Source organism: Natrix helvetica (assembly GCF_964273705.1).
Source record: "Natrix helvetica genome assembly, chromosome: 4".
Taxonomy (NCBI): Eukaryota; Metazoa; Chordata; class Lepidosauria; order Squamata; family Natricidae; genus Natrix; species Natrix helvetica.
Window position 1 is genome coordinate 22,329,427 of NC_138550.1, and position 23,630 is coordinate 22,353,056.

General features: G+C 35.6%; 1 protein-coding gene across 1 annotated transcript in view; it reads left to right on the plus strand.

The window, feature by feature from the left end:
* Positions 1-13,999, plus strand: part of NUP58 (nucleoporin 58) — a 30,122-nt gene extending 16,123 nt beyond the window's left edge. The window contains exons 11-16 of the mRNA XM_081950736.1: positions 378-496; positions 826-908; positions 1,944-2,145; positions 7,187-7,285; positions 10,220-10,315; positions 11,836-13,999. Coding sequence (XP_081806862.1) covers positions 378-496; positions 826-908; positions 1,944-2,145; positions 7,187-7,285; positions 10,220-10,315; positions 11,836-12,005 — 769 coding nt within the window. The 3' untranslated portion in view covers positions 12,006-13,999. The remainder of the gene's footprint in view (positions 1-377; positions 497-825; positions 909-1,943; positions 2,146-7,186; positions 7,286-10,219; positions 10,316-11,835) is intronic.
* The last annotated feature ends 9,631 nt before the right edge of the window (positions 14,000-23,630 follow it).

Genomic DNA, 23,630 nt, shown 5'->3' on the forward strand with positions numbered 1-23,630 from the left:
GCCAAAAACACTCTTTTTGCACCAGAGGGCCAATTTCCATAATAGTTTATTATGCAAGAAATGCATTTCCTTTGGTTTGAGGGTTTCCTTGGATTCTTAGCAGGATTGTATGCATTAGGAATAATCAAATCTGGTGCTTGGAAGTGATTACAAGTTCTTTTAAAAAAAAATGTTTTCATTGTGTTTTTCTCTAAGGGCACTTACTTGTATAAATCACAAACCAGTTATTTGTTGGATGTGTTATTTTATTGGGTACGTTACAAATAAAAATATGAGAAGAAAAACAGCAAATTTAATTATTCTAGTCTTGGTCTTCAAATTAATTACATTTTTCTTTAGAGTGATACTTAATTCCACTTGAAATATACTTAATCTAGCTACTTCAGGATCTTGATTGAACAATTTGAAGTACAACTGCAGCAGTACAGACAGCAGATTGAAGAACTGGAAAATCATCTTGCTACCCAAGCAAACAATTCACACATAACTCCTCAAGGTAAAAATACACATTTTAATATCTTGATTAATTATATTATGCAGGACCTTTATCAGACAAGGATTTGTAGACAAAAAGCAAAAGGAGGTGGGAAGTTAAGTCTGAAGAAAGATAATACCCATTTGCAGGTCCATCCAGAGAAACAAGGGGAAGATAGTCATGAACCATTTTTCATGGCTCCAGAGAGTAGCACCAGATATTGGTCTACAGCAGGGTTCCCCAATCCTTGGGCTGCGATTAATGAAAAGTATGTTAGTTCTGTTGGCAGCAATAAGAATTATGATTTTATTCTGCAACAAGGCTTTTTTTCAATTTTTCATATCTCACAGATTTATCCATGGCTATGCAGAAAATTTATCAAACGTTTGTAGCTCTAGCTGCACAGCTTCAATCAATACATGAAAATGTCAAGGTAAAATATATTTCCAGTTGCATTCATATATTGTATAACATGTACAGCTAATAAATATCTTGTATTCTTTAATAGCTGCTTTTTGACTTGTGTTTTTTATTTCTTTGGAAGAAAAAAATTATAGTATCATCTTGGGTGCTAACTGATCCTGTAATAATACATAAACCTTTTTAAAAAAAACAAGGAATAGGGAACGGATAAATTTCTTGAGGTGCTTTTAAATGAAGAATATATGAAATGTAGTAACTTTCATGGTTCTCTATATGTGTGTATGTGGTAAGGGTTAGGAAAAGACAGATTAATAAAGCTTCCATAGAGAATAGTGGTCAGATGTTCTCTGCCTGCCTGCTAATGTATAACAAGTTCTTTAAATCAATCTGATTATAATTGATTTATTATGAAAAGTTGAGCAAAGTCATCCTTGAAGCACAGCAAATATATACTATTAGTCCTCATTATGATAATAAATAAATAATATTGGAGTTGCTATACATATAACATGAGAAAAGAAAATCTGAGTTTTTTTAAAAGAACTTGAACATTGAACAAAAGAAAGGTTATGAATAACATTGTTTTAAGTGAAAGTATCAAACTTAGGTGTTGCATTAGCAGTAATAGCCCCCATAACAGACTGCAAACTTTGGCAATAAGTCTTGAGTAAAAGGAGTAAGATTTTCTGCAATTTGGAAGTAAAATAACCAATGCAATATATGTATTAAACTTCGGATATCCTTATCACAATTTTATTGAAAATATACACAAATGAAAAACCAGTGGGAAAAAATCTGAAAATTCTACCCCGAGGACATCTTCATAGCATTGCCACATTTGTTGTGTTTCGAGTGTCCAAAAATGATTACATAGTTATAGTTCCTGCCTGTAAAGTGTAATTCAAAATTATTAGTAACATAAATATTGTATTATGGTAACATATAATTTTAATAAAATATAACACATAATAGTTTTTTTTTTTCCAGAATAGGAAAATTATGTAAGGTGGATGCGGTGTAAAATAGTTTTCTTGTCTCTGTTCAGATGCTGAAAGACCAGTATCTTGGATATAGAAAAACCTTTTTAGGAGATGCTGTGGATGTGTTTGAAGCAAGGCGAGTAGAAGCAAAGAAATGGCAGACTGCCCCACGTGTTACAACTGGACCTACTCCTTTCAGCACCATACCAAATGCAGCGGCCATTGCCATGGCTGCAACACTTACACAGCAGCAACAGCCTGCTACAGGTCTGAGTGCATTCAAGTTATAGCTTTTAGTGTTACAACAATAATAAGCTGGTGTGATGTTTTATATAAGGTCTTCCTTTTGTTTTCAAAATCTAAAAATTGTGAATAGCAGTACATCAAAATATTGGTAATAGAAAATGCAGGCTAGACTTAGCAATAATTACACATCCAGTATTTAATCTTGCAAATTTTTTGTAACAGTTTTATTTACTGTATTACTCAGCCCTTTCAAATGTGAGTCTGTCACCTCTGAATATGCATAGGATAACACCCTTCAAAAATTAGGATGCATTGTATGAACTTTTATAATTTGTGTTGATTATTCTCCTTTACTGATAATTTGTTTTGAAGTCTGATTTAGAATGGTTTTTCTCATGGAAGATTACAGGGCTTTTCTATTATTTGTTTTTACATAGCACTTTGTTGTTGGAATAAGCCTCACAGAAGAACATAAAGGCCATTTTTATAGATCCAGCAGGAAGATGCTAAATTTTGAAATTATGTATAGAAAAAAATATTTTTAAAATTACAACCACTGGGAAATAAGCATGGATTGAAATTAAGGAGAGGTGTTGATTTCCTCTTTAAAATATACTCTATTGGCCTTCCAATGTAGTATGTGTTTGAAAAATAGTGGTTGACTGCTTAAGAGTTCTGGATTTACAAGTTACAACTCAAACTAGTTTAGGACCTAGTTTATACGGGAGTAGTCTCTTCCAGACATACCTAAGAACATGCTTAGGTTTTTCTTCTGTACTTGACAAACAGTAATGTAGTATATGTATGGATACTTTACTATGTAGACAGCCTTTAATTGAGGTACAGCTGTTAAATAATGGGATCTACAGGGTATTTCCAGCATTGACATAATAGGTGTTGACAGCTGGAGGAATCAAATGAAGCTTAGTGAGAATGACATGGTTTATACATCGTTTTATTTTTACTGTAGCTACATATTTAATCTGTTATAGTTTAAACCTTCTGTTCTAAGCGTATTCATATATGCGATAATGTTATAGCGCATTTACAGTTTTATGCAGAGGGGGGAAATACTTAGACTCTAAGTACCAAAATTGTAATGTTAAGATTTTCCCCCTTAAGTTACTAGTAATGCTGCAGAAACTGCTGTTACGATCCTAAATACCTTTACCTGGGAAAAAAAATAATCCACTAATTTCATAGTCCCACATACTTTGCTCCCAAAATTTACTCCAGCGTATTCTCCAACCTTTTGGAGAAGATTCAGAGGGGTTCTAGGTATGAGAAGTAATTTCTGTGAACCCAGGTGGCTGACTGAAAGAATTCCATTAGAAAGAAAGATTCATTGAGTGCATCTCATGAGTGAAGTAAGCATCATCACTAAGTTTTTCTGCTATGGGGGGGTGGTGGTGTAATACTTTAGCTGTGGTTGTGCAATATAAATGACATTGGGTTTAATTTAAATTTCTCACACACTTTGGTTCAGAATATAGAACAGTTCTATGCGTAGATGCCTGTGCATGGCAAAAGGCACTTAATTTTCATCAAATACTTCATATTTAACTGAGTGCTGAAGGAAATTAATGTTTATGTTTCAGTTCCAAATTTATTAGACTAAAAATAAGAAATTGCAGATTTTTGGCTTGCAGTACAATAATATTGTTTAGTTGTGAATAACTGAATAAATGTGGCAACATTTGAAAGGGTGACAGTGAACTAAGCAAGCCATTCAGCCACTGGCCAAATGGAACAGTGATTGTTTTGCACTGTTATGCTGTGACCTTCAGCCCATATTTAAACTGTTATCCTCATCAAAGAACAGCAAACAAATTATAATATTTAGTAGGCTTTCATTTTGTGTTTAAATAATATATGGTAGGTTAGTGTTAGTAAGATTAATGTATGTGAAAATGTTTGTGTTTATGGTGTTGAAGAGACTTCCTATAATAGATAAATAAGTTTCTTTGAAAGGCCATTGAAAAATAATTGATTAATCACATTTGAAATATTGAAAGAGCTTGCATTTCTAAAGTCCTATAGCATTTTTGTACTTACAAGCCAATGCGTAGGGAATGGTTACTATTTGTAGGAAATTGTGTTTGCTCTATTTTAAAGCATTATTTGCAATTAAACTCTGTACCAGCTCCAGCTTTGGCTATTTAAAAATTAAATTAATAATTTATTGATTCCTTTTTAAAATCTTACCCCTAACCCTAACCACTCAGGCAAAGATGGTTTAGTATAGATAGTTAGACATAATCAAGTTTCTCCATCTTGGCAATTAAAGAAATGGCTATTTTATCTCCGGGTTGGGAAAATTGTCACCTGCAAATGTTACTGAATTGCAACTTCTGGCAGTCTTAGCCAAAGGACTTGGAATCTTTGAAGTTGTAGTTGAGCAAGTCTCAAGGTTGCTTCCCTCTGGTTGTGTAGTTTTAACACCTTTCAGCATTGAAAGCTTTACTTTGTAATTCAATCTTGCTGAGAGTACAGTTTAAAACACTTCTTGGAATGAATACCTATTCAGCATGAATACTACATTGGACCTTCTGTTTCAACAAATGTTCGATAAAATTGAAGGTTTTACTACAGTATTGAGATTAAATGAAAATAATTTGAGTTTAACAAGAACTGTATTAATCAGATTTTTGGCCAGATGTGTAGAATTTATACTTTACACCTTAGGTTTTTTTTTATATCAAACAGTTTGGACAATGACATTTGGCAAGCTTAGTACATAATATTTATTCTGTCGGGGGTCTTAGGCTGTGATCCCAAACTTAAATTATTAAGGGAAGCCCCATTGAAAATAGTGATACTACTGAAAAGCACAAATAAATTGCTGTAGTAGTAGTGAGCTTTATTTATTAAACTTAAATTGCTCTTTAGGGTAATAAATTTTAAATAGCTTGCAGCAAATAACTTACATTTTAAATGATTCATAACATGTTATCCAAAGGTGACAAAGTTTATTTTGGCATGGATAATCTGTAGTATTATTTAAATTATGTGTGGATAACTAACTTGAATGAGGTTATTTGATTTTCTGATACAGAATTGTGCCAATTCAAAATTGCTATTTAGTTGAAAGGTTTTGTCAGCTTGAATTATGAAATCTTATACTTATAAAGTTTAAATATAAAGTCTGTCTTGAACTGCTTTGAAAATCTGAAAAAACGTTGGCTTGGAGGACTGTGGTATTACTATTTTTCAAGGTCTTCCATCAATGGTACCTCCTCCTGAGATGGAAAACTGATATACTTCCTTAAAAGTGGAACACTGGACGCTTATTGTTTTTAAGAACCTAACTAACTTCAGATTGGGAACTCTTTAAAGAGCTTCTGGTTACTAATATATATTAATTTGTTTATATCTAATTTCATTTCTAAATGCAAAACATCTTTTAACATATTAGATTCAGAATTAACTAATTCCTTGAAATCAATGTTTTTTCTCATTCTTATTTAAAATAAAAACCTAGTTCAACTGACCCAAAGTCTTCAAATAAGATGTATAATATATGTTTAAAATATGAATGAAACCTCAGCTTGCCAAAATAAGTATTTTATTGCAAGTTCACAACACCACTTGCCCTTTAACTTATGCTACCATGAATATTACAACCTCTTTTTTGCATTGGGTCATCTAGAATGAGACGTTCCTTGGCAAAAGATTTTTTAAAAGTGCCTTTTGCTTAATATTTGCTTTAAGTAATGGTTGTGAGAACTTGAAGTTCAAGTATTTATAACTTTGCAAAACCAGAAAGGGACCATGCATACTGTCTACTGTACATCAAAGTCTACAATTGTCATCAGTATTAATGTTATTTTAAATTGAAATCATGGTAGATGAATGTATTATAATGCAATAATGAGGTAGAATTTTGGGGGGTGGGGTTGTATTTTAAATAGAAAATATAAATATTCAGGAAAAATGAAATGTAAAAAATCTTGGAGTGTTTTAAATAAAACACTTGCTGGCAAACACTATCATATTGATTAAACCTTCCACTTTGATGATTGCACCATTGGATTTATAAGTACAATAGGACATTCATTATTAGAAGGGAATCCAGCAAGTGCTGTTCTGAATTGTCTTAGAACAGTATTTTCTAGATTTTACTGTTGGCCTTCAGCGTGATATAATAAAAAGGCAGGCACAGTATTTGAACTTGACAAACTCATCAAGTTTAATTAATGCACTATTTGCTGAACTTAAATAGTTTACTGTGAATACTGTCAAGTAGTTTGTATAAATTAGTAGGAAAAAATCTAGAACTTTTGTTTATTTATACCTGGGGCTAATAAGGAGATTTACCACTCCTACCCTGGACTGATGCTAGACATTTTAACAATGATATAAAGCCTATTTTGACAGTTTGCTTATGTAAGGAAACCACTGTCTCCAAGCTTCTGAATCTGAACTTTTTTTGAATGTATTGGGCAAGGTACACAATTGTGCCTTTTCTGTAAATGTTTAAATAAGCAGACAAAAATTGTTGTAAATGTAGCAAAGTTCTAACAACTCAGTAACTATCATTTTTTTTGTGTGAACCAGCTTGAATTGTCATGTTACTGTGTAATTGACTTGCTCAAAAATGAAAAATAAATTCAATAAAATAAAATTATTGTGTTGTGTTTTATCCACTTGTTTCGTTTGTTTTTTAAAAAAAAACCTGGATAAAATACTCAGCTGAGTATTTTAATACCAGACACTGGTAACATGATGATTTTATTTGTGTTAATATAAACCTTGATTTTTAAAGAAGGGCTGCTCACATATACTCCCATCAAGGAGCTGACAGTTTAATTTTAAAATGACATGCTGAGTTGTCCATAAAAAAAACATGGTCCATTGCTTTGACATAACATAAACGTTTTACCAGTAGCTTCATTTTGTATTGCATTCCAAATCTAAAATTTAGCCATTGAAGACACTAAAAGCTTGGGTGCTCTAAAAAAGCATTTGTTAAGCTATGATTTAGTTTTAATGAAGGGTTTGCATCGTGGGTCTCTGTTGTGAAACAGTAAGGCAAGCTTTGTTTTCATTTTTTTCATACCAGGGCCACAGCCGACTCTGGGAATTAGTTTTGGAACGCCATTCGGTTCAGGTATTGGCACTGGCTTGCAGTCAAGTGGCTTAGGCTCTTCAAGCCTTGGAGGTACCCTTCTTTAATTTTTTTTCCTAATGTTTCACTGAATTACTCTACAGCAGGGGTGTCCAAACTTGGGAACTTTAAGACTTGTGGACTTCAACTCCCAGAATTCCCCAGCCAGCATGGGGAATTCTGGGAGTTGGCTGGCTGGGGAATTCTGGGAGTTGAAGTCCACAAGTCTTAAAGTTCCCAAGTTTGGACACCCCTGCTCTACAGCACTTCCTGAATTGAATTAGTAGCACACTTCACTGGTGTTAGTAATATTTACATATATAGGTCCGCCCGGCTGGACTTCTTATTAATGGATATGAAATATCCACAAGCCCCTGATTAATCTCAGTGTGCAGCTCACATCAAAAAGCCCCATTGCAGCTGAAAGCGTTTCTTGAGGGACTGGGAAAATGGTAACTTTAGTGTGCCCCTTGGGCTTTTTATAGTTCACAAATATGATGCTTTATTTGCATTGTTGTTTTGTTGTTGTTAATTATTATTCCTGATTTATTTCATTAAGATCTCTGTTGGGAAAACGGTTTTGGTAATAAGGAGTCGTCTTTTTTTTCCTGGAATTTATTTAGGTTTTAAAACTTTTTTTTTACATTTAAATGGACATTTAAGTAAACGTCCATTTGGGGAGGCAAAGATTATTTCCTAAAGTGTTATTGAATTGCATGTTTGCATAAATCATATTAAATACATTTATAGTTTGTTATGTACCTTACTTTTATGGACTAAGATGCATATAAACTGCATTTTAATTTTTGATTTAAAAAAAAATCCCCAAATATGTTAATATATTAATGTACCAGTTTTCTTTCTCTGGTGATATTTCAATGGAAAGGGTAACCATTAGTCCATTGTTAATACACAGATCCAGAAATTATAATTATCCCACTTCAAGAGAGGTATTCATTTTCCTAAGATTGTGGACAAGCCTGGAGATCTTTTTTCTTTTTGCAAACCCAAATAAATTAAAAACGATGCAAAACGTAGCCTCAGCAGTGGTGTAATTACGTTATTACGCAATCAAGAATAAATAGAAGTATAGGAGTTAACTTGCAAATATGGACATCAAAAAAATGTTAAAAGTTTAACTCCATTCAGACTTCGCAAATAATCATCTTGTTATTTGTATTATGTTGCAGTCATATTTTCTCTTTCAGAGGACTAGTTTCTTAAATCAAAAAGCAAATGGCTTAAAACTCTCATTCACTTTCCTATTTAGTTACAAGAAATTAAGCAGAAAAACAAACTTTGCTTAGTTTTTCAATTGTTCTGCAAGCTATCACATCAATGTAGAGCAGGGGTGTCAAACTTGCATCGTCGTCACGTGACATATTGGGACTTTTCCCCCTTTCGCTAAACCGGGCATGGGTGTGGCCAGTGCGTGGTGAATCCAGCCGGCGGGCTGGGAGTTTGACAGCCCTGATGTAGAGGGATGTAATGCATTACAAAAACTAGCTAAAGCCTTTTTTCAGATTCAGTATTTGGCATTAAACGCAATGGCAGTGAATAGCAGAAGGCTCGCTCCATTTATTAATGCAAATCTTTCCAATGCTGCTGGCGGAAAAGACAACTCTATATATTTATTTTCAAGTGGGTTGATGCAATGTACTTAAGTGTATGACTGCTGAAATGACAGGATTTTAAAAAGAAATTAAGTTTTTGCTATATCTGAAGTAAATTTTTGCTTCCTAATTTTATTTATTTAAGATAGTCATATAACCACCCATATTTAATCAACTCTCAATTGTCTTCACATTTATAACATAGAAGAAATCTGGTTCTTACAGTTTTCAATTATTATGTGAATAGTTTGGGATTTAATTAGGAAGTACAATTAGTCTGTCTGTAGTATCTGCTTAATCTGAAATTTATGAGAAAAAAATCACAGTAATAAAGCTAGTCACTTAATACTAGCTTTAGCAAAGGAAATTCAAAGATTTCCTTTGAATAGCTGATAAAACTTTTTCAGAGCACCTGAAGAACACACAGGTTTTAGCAGAACTTTTTAATAGTAGGCTTAGGAAACACTTTTAAAAACCTATAATACTTAAAGTTTTATCAGTTTTAGCAGAAATTCCACCATAGGTTCTGCCTTGCTTGAAGTCAGAAAAATACTTCCTTTCTTCCATATGCCTTCAAAATGTTCTCTGAAGCATGTGTAGCATGCTGAAATTGACTTGTGCAAACAGATTCTTCCTTGGTTGCATATAAAAAGTACAAAGGGCATCTGATTAGCAAGTAGGACTAAATCTGGATCCACTGTTTCTGAGATTATAAATGATTATGAGGGGATTTCTGTCTCTGCCACATTCACTATTAAAGAAGATTTTCTGTGTAAAGGTGTTATTTCCAACATGCAACTTTTATTATAAGCATACATACCTACCAAAGATATTGCATCTAGTGAAAATTAATTGCTGTAATATGTTTTATAGCTTTTGTGGTCATTAGTCGTGGAAAATACAATTTTATCTATCGGTTTTTGCAAACTGGTTAGCAAAAGCAGAATAAATAAAATAAGTTACCTACAACAAGAGGAGATGACAAAATTATCTATAGGTTCATGTCATTTTTTAAAAAAATTGCAAACTGATGGCTGCCAGTGGATGCCTTGTGGAAACATTTAAGGTATTTCCTTATTCATAAAAAAGAATGAAAAAGGTGTGAAGTCTAGAATTAAGATCACAATATAAGTAAGTAATACAAACTAAGATGGCTGACCACTGTCATATTTGCAAAGTATGTGCAATGAATCAGTGGGTTCTTAATACAGATATGTGCAGAGTACCAAAGGGATGTTGATTTCAGTTTATCTAGGCTTTAGAGCCTCACTGATAAAATATTGTGTGATAAACTTCACTCAACCATTGTGGTTAAAAGCAATTCAACCTGTGCACCTTAACTTATGTTTCCTTTCTTTGCTATTATTTCTTCTAGGATTTGCAGGTGGCGCTGGTTTTGGAAGCAGTGTTCCAGGTGCGCCATCGTTTGGATTTGGAGCAGCAAATAAGCCATCAGGAAGCCTTAGTGCAGGTTTGTTCTGTTCTGAATGTTTTATGGGGCAGTTAAGTTTTCTGTACAAAGTGTTTTGGTCACAAAATATTTTCAGTTACTGATATTTTCTATGTAATTTATTTATTTATTTATTTATTATTTGTATTTATAGACCGCCCCCTCTCCCGAAAGGGACTCGGGGCGGTGTACAGTCACTAAAATGCGCTATAAAATACATACATAAAACAGTTAAATAATTAAATACGTAGGTGGAGGAGGTTGCAAGACTGTATATAGAATAATAAATATAGTACATTAAAAACTCTAATAACCCAGGAGTTAAAATATTACCCAAAATTACCCATAAAAATATATCCACCGGGAGGTAAAAACTAAGAATGTGCCAGGCCAGCTAATCGAAACAGGTGAGTCTGTTGTAAGAATTTACAATCACTTTTACAAATAGGGTCCTATGAAGAATGTTGACCCTAAAATGTATCAGAAACATTCAGCTGCTCATCCTGATGTTCCAAACTCAATATGGAAGAGGGGATGTTTTGGTCTTAGAATATTCATTCTTGTTCTTTTCTACTTTAAGGAAAAAAATAATTTTATTGGGCTTTCCCGCTATACACCTAAATTGCACTGCTTCTTTGTGTTTGACCAATTTCCCCATGAATAAAAAAGGCCTTTAAATATATTTAAGATGTCTATAATGATACTTATTCCGTGCACACTTTGAAAATGATTCAAAAGAAGTTCCCTGGATCTTGTACATTTTTTTTTCCTTTTCAATAACAGTCTGGTTTTTTTCAGGTTTCCACATGGGCCACTTGTAATGAATGTTCTCAAAATACTGGGTTTCATTTCTGTCTTTAATGTTAATGTGACTATTAAAATAATAGCACCTTTTCCAGATTTGCACAAAAGGTTAAAAAATAGTTGGGCGGTTTTATTGATTGGAAGAGAGGTGCTCTCTGCTTGCTCAGTGTTTGAAGCATTTTTTCCAAATCACTGTCCAGACATCCCGCCCACATAAACTTAGTAACTTTCCTAGAACATTTTGGGTGCGTTAGGATTGCAATTCCCAAAAATGTGGATTAGTCGGGCTCACTGGGAATTAAGGGATTTGTGATTCCAACCTATATAGAGGCTTTCAGGTAGAAAAGATTGACTGTTATTTTGTCTTGTGATAAGGTTATAAGCTTCTGAGAGTTACATTGCTTTTCAACTAAAGGTTAAAGTTAATTTGAAAAGTTTTAACGTCTTTTTAAGTTAAAAATTCAAATCCTATAAACCTATGTTCCACTCATGGTAAAATTGAGTACACATAATACTAGCTTCTTTCAGCCTCCCAATAATATTGTCCATATTATATAGATTACACTTCATTTAGCATTATTTTTAGTATTTGAGCTTCCCATGCTATGTAACTTATCAGGCAGCAAGAGATTCCCAGCATTTTTCAAATTGCACTTCAGGCTTAAAGAACTCAAAATCTTTTGTCCTTTATGTGATCACATCTGTTCATTTTGAAATGTTTTCCCCTCCTTTACAAGGCTTTGGCAATTCGAGCACATCTGGGTTTAACTTCAGCAATCCTGGCATCACAGCATCTGCTGGCCTGACATTTGGGGTGTCCAATCCAGCCTCTGCAAGCTTTGGCACAGGAGGACAACTTCTCCAGCTGAAGAAACCCCCAGCTGGAAACAAAAGGGGGAAAAGATAAATATGGAAAAAGGATGGGTGGGATAGGGTAAGGTGAAAAAAAGAACAATGCTTTCATTTAGTTCATCCTGAAAATATATATTTTTTTAAACTGATATAGTAGGTGCTCTGTGTCCTTGGAGATTTATAACATTTTGCTACTTCTTCCCATTCTGGGCTAAAAAACTGTAATTGTTACAAATGCTATCTATTTTTTGTGATTCAAAGCTTCTTTGTCTTCTATATATGTAATTATTAAGGAAACTTATAAAACCATCTATTTAATGTAATGTTAGTAACAAACTATTTTTGTCAATATGATTTACACCATACGTAGGTATGCATATTTGGTTTCTTTTTAAAGTGAAAGTATATTCTAATATTCAGAATCTTAAATCCATATCTTCTGTTTTGTGATATGGCCTTTTAAAAACATCAGGGTGGTTTTGTGTATATGTATGTAAATATATACAGTATAAATGAATACTCACGTATATGAATTATATATAATGCATTTCAAACCGTGGGTTATTTCTAAGTGCGAGTTTGGGGTATTCTATCATGTCCTTAAATACTGTTAACATATGCAAGAGCAGTTGTGATATCTACTGCATGTAAGATATTGTGGTCTGTTTGGGTTCTCTTCTTTTCATTTCATATTTCCTTCAATTCAAAGCATTAACCGAATTTGGTGTTCACTATAAGCATTCTATATGGATTTGTTTCTGAACTATCGTGATCTATCTTTAGAGAGAAAGGCTTTTTGAGAATTTTAGAATGGCCTCAGTTTGGATAAAAAGTTCGTGTGAGTGATTGGTGGGTGCCCACAGTTTAACATGGACAGAGAATTGTCATACATGACTGACAATTTATCAGGAGAATAAAGCTGCATAAATTCCCTGCAAATTTAATTTGCTGCAGCATTTCCCATGGACTTTGTTTTCTCATGTTATACAATTCATCTGAGTAGAAATTGCCTAGCCCTAGGCTATGGCCTTTGTAAACCAGATTTACTCAATTTATGCTGAGGGATTTTTCTGCCATCATGAGGAAGACCAACTGACCTTAATCGCACCATTCCAAACAGACGCATAAAATCTCTACTCTGGAGTTGATGCTTGCCTATCTTAAGTAGATGGCAGGTTTCTTTAGCTTACAAATCACAGAATGAAAGATGTTTGCTAATTAATAATTTGTTTTCAGACAATTTCAGCAGAACAATTCTTACTCTGAAGCTCAGTTTATAGTATTGTTGCATGTTGAGCTGTATTCCCAACTACGTGAATGCTTAAAGAGAAGCAACAGGAATAGTTATTGCCTTAAATGATGGGTTAGAACCCCAGTCTTTGAACTGTGTTGCTAGCGCTGACCCCATTTAGTTCCACAGGGTTTGTGCTAGGGCCATTTTTTTAAGGGTCAGATTGTAAATCTCTACAGCATGTGTGTACAGAATTTTGGTGAAGTCTAACCTTTTTACACAGAGAATATTTTGTATATAACTGAAATAAATGTTCGCAATTTGACTGAGGCACCTTTCAAAAACAGACAGGTGTATGTATATATCCTGGTTATGAAGTTGGCTGCTTTCAGTTCAGTACTATTTTTGTAAGTTCCGAATGTTTTATGTCATGCAAGAGTGAGTTGTCTGGCAAATGTGAGTTTTGAATGCGATAGATTCAGAGCTATTTAGCACAAGGCTTTTTATATTGGTTGTGAACAGCACCAAAGTTTTAAGGTTTTTATTTTCTTTTTTCATTGTGGAAGGAGGAGGTTTTTAATTTTTGTTGAATTAAGGAGGGTTAAATGAAGTTTGTTTTAAATTTGTATTGTGTTGCGTTTTAGTTAAAGTTAGTAGACCTGATATATGTATGTTACGGCTTTTTACACATTTACAATGTTAAATCACTGAGTTATTTACTGTATATAATTTGTGAAACTATTTTTTAACAGTGCTGCTGTCTTTGTCTGTATGTGCAACTTTTTGTTCTCAAATAATAAAATTGTTTGAAGGAAGTATATCATTGACATTTGCCTTAATTACTTTCTTGTTTTCGCTAAGGCACAAAATCACATTCCATGGTTTCTTTGGACACTAACATTTTGGGGACACACACACACACACACACACACACATAGGATGTGTGTGTGTATGGATTAACTGATAAATATTTTAAAATAATTGGCATACTATTAGTTTTAATAATATGCCAATCCAATCTATTTTAAAAATGACATTTTGTTCTATGAATGGGATGTGCCACTTAAATCAATACATCTTTCAGAACTTTTATTGCTTTTATTGAAATTCATTTTGTCTTTCGTGCAGATGACACATCTATATAGACAACTAAGATGATAATAAAAAATAATGATTTTTCTCCTTTGCTATATAATCAGATTCAGTAGGTTGAAGTGATGTAACTTTTAATTTATACCTGGATTGTAAAAATGAAATATTTGTGTTCTGTTTCAATGGAGTTCATCCAGAAAATGCATAATTTCTTCAGCTTCTACTTCAGTGGAATTTGCACAGAACAATTTCTCATTTCTGAATGCCCCAAGTTAGTCATTTTCTGTGAAACAGATGCTCTGGATTTTCCATGCTTTGCATGAAGTGTTTCAAAGATTCTGATGATTTCTTGATTGTGTAAATTATTTTGAAATCCCATGTAGCCTAGTGAGATAAAAGAAAAATTGTTTGCTAGTAGATAGTTTATATAGCGATGCAATTCATATTTTCAAGGAAGACACTATATGTGGATGCTTGTGTGCCTGATTAAGAAGTCCAAATTTAGTGTTGGCAACTGCAGCTAAAAACCTGAAATACCAAGTGTCAAGAAATCATCTAAACCAGTTCTTGAAAAATCATTGTAGATAAAGGAAAAAAGTATTAGCGTATACAATTAGAATTTTAATACTGGAAGATAATCTTAGAGGTTGCTTAGGCCAACTCAATTTAGCAATCCTGTAAGTACAACATCCATAATAGACTGTCTAGCTTTTACATACATCTAAAAAGAACCCATTACAGCAGTTAGTTTCTTTTACATTATCAAACAGCTCTTAAGATTATTAGAACATTGCTTCCGAGGGCGGGGCTTGATGTTGCAACGACAAGACATGCAATCTTGGGGCTCCAGGATTGCTGTCGATATCTCTGTTACTGGACAGTCCTTTTGGGCCTAAACTGTTCTGAAGGAACAGAGAAGAGCATGTCCTGCTGATCTCAGGGACATTGCAAAGTTCCTGATTGATCCAGGAAAAAGGATCTTTTTGCCAGGTACAAGAGAAGCAGCCAAAATGGTTGCAGAAGGTTGGGACAAGCCCCTGAAACAGAAGCAGTACAGGAGAGACAGTGTGTCGAAATGGTGAGAATTTTTTTATTATTAGAGAAGAGGAAACCCAAAAACTTGGAATTAAATAAAACTGTACATAGAAGAAAGCAGGCGGTGAATTAACCCTGGTTTAAAACTATCATGTTATCTTTTTCACTTTAATTTTGTTGGTTTTCTACGGATGGACTTTTTCCAAATGCCTCTTACTTTTAAACTGGACTGGTCTTTTTTTCCCCCTCTTCCTCTATACTTTTTCCATTTTTTGTATTTGTGGATTAAAAGTTTCTACCTTTGTAAGGCTCGGTCGGATCTTAATCTTTAAACATTTTTTTTCCTCCCCTTTTCGGGAGTGTGGAGCTTACAGAGAAGAGGCAAAACAGAGGAAAGAGATGTAACACTGCCATCTAGTGGCTAGAGGCTTGGCAACATCTGATAGTACAAAGTTATAGGCTTGGTTTACTGAAAGGGCCAGTGGAATATGTTTTGTTTATACAGGTGTTTCTTTGAAGGAAAGAGAAAGCTTTGATCTGAAAAACTTCACTGAAATTGTTTGGAACCTAGCAAAAGCCTTGGACGTTCTGGCAGTGTTTATAATCTAAAAAATGGCGCAGGAAATAACATTGCAAAGAATTATATTAGAAATCCAAAGAGTTTTAACAATCACAGAGAGAATTGAAAAGAGACTTGAAATTATAGAGCAAAATACAGAAAGTACGGAGATAATGGTGAAGTTTGAGGACAGAGCTCAAAAAATCACAGAGACATATGAAAGTGATAAGAAAATGGTTGATACTGACAGCAGAGAGAGGAGGGAAATGACAAGTGCGAAATACGGAAAGGAGAGATCGATGAACTGGAACTTTATCTCAGATGTCAAAACAGATGAAGAAAGGGGAGAAAATATGGCAGAAATAATGAGAGTAATCTCAACAGAAACACTAATGATAACAAAAGTTAAACTGATGAAAAGAGCAGAAGGAGGGTTTCGAATCCTTACAAGACATGCAATGAACAAACACCTAGAATATAGACTTTACAAATGGCAAGAGATATTGGACTACACTATTCCTGGAAGGATACAGGATGATGAAATGAAATGTCACAATAAAACTTAGTTTAATGTAATTAAATTTTGAGTGCTATGTATAAGACAAAGTAATAATAGCTATAGTTAAATAAATGATCAATAATGATAATAAAGCATTTATATATATTAGATTGATAATATGAAATTTTATACAAACTCTTAAGTAAGGATTATGGAAAAGATGCTGAAAAGCCCTTTTATAAAAGAAAAATAATTCTATATAGAATAGAATATAAAGATGTAATATCTTTGGATGATTTTAGGATGATGTAATGAAATGACATAATATAAATTTGCTTCAAATTTAATATGCCTTTTGTTGAAAGGATGCAATAATATCTATGCTTAATGGATGTTTAATAATTATGACAATTTGTATATATGTACATTAGATTGATGATACTAATAATGGAAAAAACATGGAATTGAAAATTATTAGAGAATGTTATTAATGCTAAAATAATAGCATGACAGAATAAGATATTAAAAAATCCTTTATTATTGGATATATTGAAGATGATATAATGAATTATTATATTATAAATAGTTACATATCTAGAATACCTTGTTTAAAATGGAGAAACAATAGTGATAATCAAACAAAGGAAGTATAATAACAATGTATATTGGATTGATAATATGTGATTTTTGATAAAGTTCAAGCAATGACTATGAAAAGGACGCAGAAAAATCCTGTAACCAATCGACACACTGTATGTAGTTGAAGAGGTTTTTATGTTATATGTTTTGCGTGTTTGTGTTTATATGAAAATAAAAAAACATTATTATTAAAAAAAAAGAACATTGCTTCCACTCCCAGAATTCTCCAGTCAGCTCGGAGTTGAACACATCTTAAAAGGCTGAGTTTGAGAAATACTAGCAGTATGTGGGGAACGGAAGAAAAATAGATTGTCAGAAGGAAATGAGGCTGGCTTCAAAAATCTGATCTATCAAGCTCATTGGATTAAACACTCTCAGTCCAGCAGTGTCAAACTCGATTTTATTGAAGGCTGCATTGGGGTTCTGTTTGACCTTGGGGGGGGGGGGGCTAGATGTGGCCAGGGTGAGTGTGGCCAGCTCAACATCACTCGTGTTGCGGGTGCCTGTGGTGGCCCAAGCACTCTGCCAATGAAAACGGGCTCCGAAGCTCTGTTTTCAGCTGCGACAGCCCCCTGCAATCCTTTACCAGCAAAACTGGAGCTTGGGAGGGCTGCACGTGGCCCTCCCAAACTCCGTTTTTGTTGGTGGAAGCACCACGGGTCAGTCCCTCGCTGTTTCCGGGGTCTAAGCACCCCCGAGGTCTTGAGTTTGACATCCCTGGCATAGGGTGGATTTAAAGCCAAAATGATATTCAAAAAATCATCAGCTTTAAGGATGAAATGATAAGGGCTTGTTTCCATCATGGTGACCATGCGAAAATACTGTCAAGTTATCAAAGAAGTTTAAAATTTTGTCATTTATTGTATTCACCCCCTCCCTCATTGTAAGATGTTGGCATATCAGTGATTCTGGAATTCAAACCTTGGTAGAGGACAAACGAGGACTTGGTATTGGGAGAAGGAAGGAAGTTGAACAGTGGAGTGACTCTAGGATAATTTTTGGATATGACATTTGGAAGAATGTGGGGTTTATTATAGTCAGCATACGGCTTGTTGGTACCATCAAATTCTATAAGAGCTTGAGGGTTCAGTTTACCTGCCTCAAAGCCCTGTGCATCCCACTTATTTCCATCCAGGCTTTAAAATTTTCCCAGTAATTTAGTGGGTCAGTCTGCAGACATCTAGTCAATTTCTGGAACTCTCAGAGGCAACGGGTATGCTCCAAGTCTGCTGAATCGGAGCTGCCTCTTGCAGAATGAAAGAGCTGGTTTAGGGAATAAATAAATAGGAAATGAATGTAGAGCTGACCTTTGGATAGGGAAGGCGGATAGAATGCGGCCGCGCGGGCAATTATGGGGAGTACGAGATACTCCCATATAACACCTCTCCTGCGCGAGCTGCACTGGCTCCCTGTGGTCTACCGGGTGCATTTCAAGGTGTTGATCACCATCTTTAAAGCGCTCCATGGCACAGGACCTAGTTACTTGCGGGATCGCATCCTGCCTCATACATCCCTGCGACCAATTCGCTCTCACAGAGAGGGACTCCTCCGGGTGCCGTCCACTAAGCAGTGCCAGAGGGCGGCGCCCAGGAGCAGGGCCTTCTCTTTGATGGGCCCAGCCCTCTGGAATGACCTCCCCCCCCCCCAGTAGGATTACTACTGATCTCCGCTCCTTCCGCAAGAAACTCAAGACCCACCTGTTCCAACTAGCCGGCCTGGCTCAACTATAGCTCTATCCTCTAATCCCCCTGGCAATTTTAAATTTTAGGGTATTTTAATGTTTTTTAACTCTATTATTATTGTGTTATTTTATGAATTGTAATAATTGATGTGAGTTTTTTATACCTCCTCCGTGCAACATGTGATATGTATTTTTTATTGTACGCCGCCCCGAGTCCCTTCGAGGAGAGGGAGCGGCTTATAAGTCTAATAAAATAAATAAATAATAAATAAGGCATGTAGGAGCTACCAAGAAGGACTTGCCGAAAAAGTTACACGGTCCTAAAAAAGAAAAAGAAAATATGAGGAGAAAAGACGACAACTCCATCTTTATTTTGTTTAGTGCAAGATGGAAAAACCTAGACAGATTCTGTCTTTATCTTCTACAGTACAATAAAGAGTATTTCTGGAATTTCTGCTTTGCCTATTTCTTGACCTGGTCTATTTCAAATGCCTAGCAAAATGAAATGAACAGCAATCTTGGCAATATGAGCACTGTCACCTACATGCCTTGATCAGTGGCCCTTCTTGCTCCTTTGACTAGTCAAGGGAGGCGTGGCTTATTGGATCAAAGTGATGAGTGCTTCTTTGAGGAAGTATGTAGTCTCTTGCTATGATAATGATGCACCTTTTCTTGAGTAAGCCATCTATTGAGCCAGCCATATTGGACAACTTCTACCCAGGGTGTAATCTCTGCTGTCTGATGATTGTTTCACTTATTCCTCAGTGAAAGGTTTCACATGGTGTTTTACCAGTATTTGTGTTTCATATACGTTTATATTTAAGTGTAATACTAGACCTATTCTTTCAACAACAATCCTGTGACATATAAGAGACAGTGACAGGCCCAAAGTCCTCCATGACCTTGTATGTCCAAATCTGGCCATGAACCTAGGTCTCCTTTACTATAGGTAATCCTCAACCACAATTGAGCCCAAACATTTCTGTTCCTAAGCGGAACATTTGCTAAGTGAATTTTGCTCAATTTTACAACTTTTCTTGCTGCCGTTGTTAAATGAAGCAGTTATCAAGTTAGTGACATGGTTAAGTAAATCTGCTTTCTCATTGAGTTTGCTTGCCAGAAGCGTCGCCCATTCCTCTTCTGAGGTTCTGGCGCGCATGACAATCAGCTGGCCTTCGTACGTGCAGGAGGGCCAGAAACTGGAAGAGCTGGTCTTTCGTTTTCCAGGGTGAGCATGTGCGTCGGCCAGCTGATCATCGTGTGTGCATGCATGCCAGTAACCGGAAGACTAGCTGGCCGATGCGCATGTGCGCGCCAGAAACCAGAAGTTCATTTTCCAGCTCACGCATGCCCCCTGGGCAGCTCCTCTTCCAGATTGTGTCCAAGATGAACTCGCGCGCACTTGGCGCTGAAAAGGTTTGCCATCACTGCCCTAGCGTCCCGACTTCTGAGTGACCAGCTGGTGAAGGTCATTGCCCGGAGTCTTTTGCCTAACTCTGCCTATATGCAAGTTTCAGAAGCCTTGATGACACCGAATCACACCATCATAAACAAAAGGTTAGATTATTGTTGGAGATGCCTATGACTGCCCAACTGCAGTTTGCCTATCCTGTGAGTTCAAACTAAAAACGAACCAGGTCAGCAAATGGAACTTACTGCTTTGTTCAAGATACATCTTGAAATTTACTTTTTTAATTTTTCCCAGTGGATATACACAATACTCTTGTCCCAACACTTATAGACAAGAGAAAAGCATTTTAGATCTTGCTTCTTTACTACAGGAAGGAATTCTCATGCATTAAATCTAACCGTTCTAATCTAGCCAGTAAAATTAAAAGTTCAAGTTTATTGTCAACTATATATATTTGGAAGAAATTTCTTGGATGGCCTCAAGGAAATTAAGTTCCAGCTGTCATAGCAATCTAAAATAATAGGAATATATTAATTCTAAGCAAAAGGGAGAACAAAACTAATGAACCTCTTATTTCACTAAAATGTTGCTGGTACTTTATATTAAATAAAACACTGAAGAAATTAGTTTTCTTTGAAGCTCAAGTTTTATAGCTGGGTATTGCCATTTACCTACATTTCCACTAGATGGCAGTGGTTACCAGGTTATTTCCCTGTTGAAGCCAATATAAATGCATTAAAGCAGATGTACTTGCTTCTTGTAAATCAAAATTTTGAAAGGCTATTATAGTATCTTAGATTTTTGCTTTCCATTTCCGTACAAAATGCTACATTGCTATAAGAGGCTCCTATATATTTCTGTAAGCTACACTGAAACTCTTATTCCTCTTGAACATGTGCTAAAACATTGGACTGCTTTCTTGGAGCCACATTGCCCTTTTGGGGGGAATAGACTTTATGTATATATTTTGAATTGGAGCAACACAGATGTTTAACTTTCATCCCAGCTATCTGTTGTGGACACCATGTAAGGCATGGATATATGACAGTCAAGAGGGCAAAGTATTTCTTCCACTCTGCCAATAGCATTCAAGTCTGCTATTGAACAAGAGCTGGCCAACCTATCATTTTAAGCACCATCAATGGTAAATAGTACAAGGAATTGTAGTTCAACAAGATCGCAGGCCATGTTCAAAGATCATAGGCGAAACAAATCCAAACAGCGGGCTAGAGACCTACTGTGTAACATGTAGAGTGCCCCTAGGAAGAGCTAGCCCCATAACTTCAGATCAGCGGCTAAGACACTGAGCTTGTCAATCAAAAGGTCAGCAGTTCAGTGGTTCGAATCCCTAGTGCTGCGTAACGCAATGAGCTCCCGTTACTTGTCCTAGCTTCTGCCAACCTAGCAGTTCAAAAGCATGCAATAATGCAAGTAGAAAAATAGGAATCACCTTTGGTGGGAAGGTAACAGCCACATGACCACGGAGATGTCTTCGGACAACGCTAGCTCTTTGGCTTTGAAACGGAGATGAGCACCACTCCCTAGAGTTGGGAACAACTACCACATATGTGCAAGGGGAACCTTTACCTTTAATCTATTTTGGCAATTATTACTTTTAATATTTATTTTGTTTTTAGTTATTAGGACCACTTTTGTAGGGAAGGCAAAATATACATTCAGTTAATAAATAAGAAATATACATGGCTTAATGTTTTGGAAGTAAACATTAGGAGAAAGTTTTTAATGGTAAGACCTGTTTAACAGTAGGGGAGAGGCATAACCAAGTAACCAAGTTATCATAGTTTCTTCACATCTATCAAATGGCTAACAAGATCATAGTTTTTTTCCCACTGGAAAAACTGCCCTGCAGTTGTTAGAGACAAAAAAATCTAGCACCAAACAGATTAACTAGACCTCATTGTTAATTTAGATCCGTGGTTCTCAACCTTCCCAATGCCGGGACCCTTTAATACAGTTCCTCATGTTGTGGTGACCCCCAACCATCAAATTGGTGTCTCGGTTCCTAAGACCATCGAAAATATGTGTTTTCCGGTGGTCTTGGGCAACCCCTGTGAAAGGATTGTTCGACCCCCAAAGGGGTCCCAACCCACAGGTTGAGAATCACTGATATAGATAGTCCTTAACTTATGACCACAATTGAGCCCAGCATTTATAATGTTAAGTGAGACATTTGTTAAGTGAGTTTTGCACGGTTTTGCAACTTTTCTTGCCCCAGTTGTTAAGTGGATCACTGCAGGTGTTAAGTTAGTAGCATAGTTCTTAAGTAAATCTGGCTTCCCCATTGACTTCGCTTGTCAGAAATTTGTAAAAAGAAATCATATGACACCAGGACACTGCAACCGTCATAAATATGAGACAGTGGCCAAGCATCTGAATTTTGATCATGTGGCCAGAGGAATGGTGCAATGGTCACACGTGTGAAAAATGGTCATGTCACTTTTTTCATTGCTGTTGTAACTTTGAACAGTCACTAAATGAGCTGTTGTAAGTTGAGGATTACTTGTATAATGTATGTTGTTGTTGTTAGTTGCAAAGTTGTGTCTGACCCATCACAACTCCATGGACAACGTTCCTCCAGGCCTTCCTGTCCTCTACCATTTAAGCTCACACCGACTGCTTCAATGACTCCATCCAGCCACTTCATTCTCTGTTGTCCCTTTCTTCTTTTGTCCTAAATCTTTCCCAGCATTAGGCTCTTCTCCAGTGAGCCCTTCCTTCTCATCAGGTGGCCAAAATATTTGAGTTTCATCTTCAGGATCTGGCCTTCTAAAGAGCAGTCAGGGTTGATCTCCTCTAGGACTGATTGGTTTGATCACCTTGCAGTCCAAGGGACTCACAGGAGTCTTCTCCAGCACCACAGTTCAAAGGCCTCCATTCTTTGGTGCTCAGCCTTTCTTATGGTCCAAATTTCACAGCTATACATTTAAACTGGGAAAACCATAGCCTTGACTATACACACTTTTATTGGCAGGGAGATGTCTCTGCTTTTTAGTGTGCTGTCTAGATACTAAAAAGCATACAGCATACAGCAGCATAATGTATGCATATAATGTATATTGGAGTGTCTTGCAGTCATTAAAGACAAAAATTCTAACACAAAACAGATTCATTAATGTAAAATGTACTCTACTTTGTCTAAACTGTTTTCATTTTCTGTTTGGCAGGCATTGATAAGAGACGGTCACCTCCACAGGTAAAGCTCAGCACTATCCTAGAAAACAGTGAAATACCATCCAAATTCCACTCGTGACTAATTACTGTATGGTTCCAATCCTTCGGCTCCTCTTCAGGAAAAGCTCCTCTTCCTAGACTTGATAAAACAACCCTGCATGTTCCCACCAAAATCAGCTTTTGCATTTATTCGTTTTCAGTCTCTTTTCATATTTGAGTTGGGATTATTCGACTTAACATTAAATAAAGTTAGCATGGTTCCAAATGGTTCTGGAAAAGGGGGAAAACACCACATTTATCCCTTCTGTGCTTTTAATAACAGCTTGATTTTCAAGAGTTGA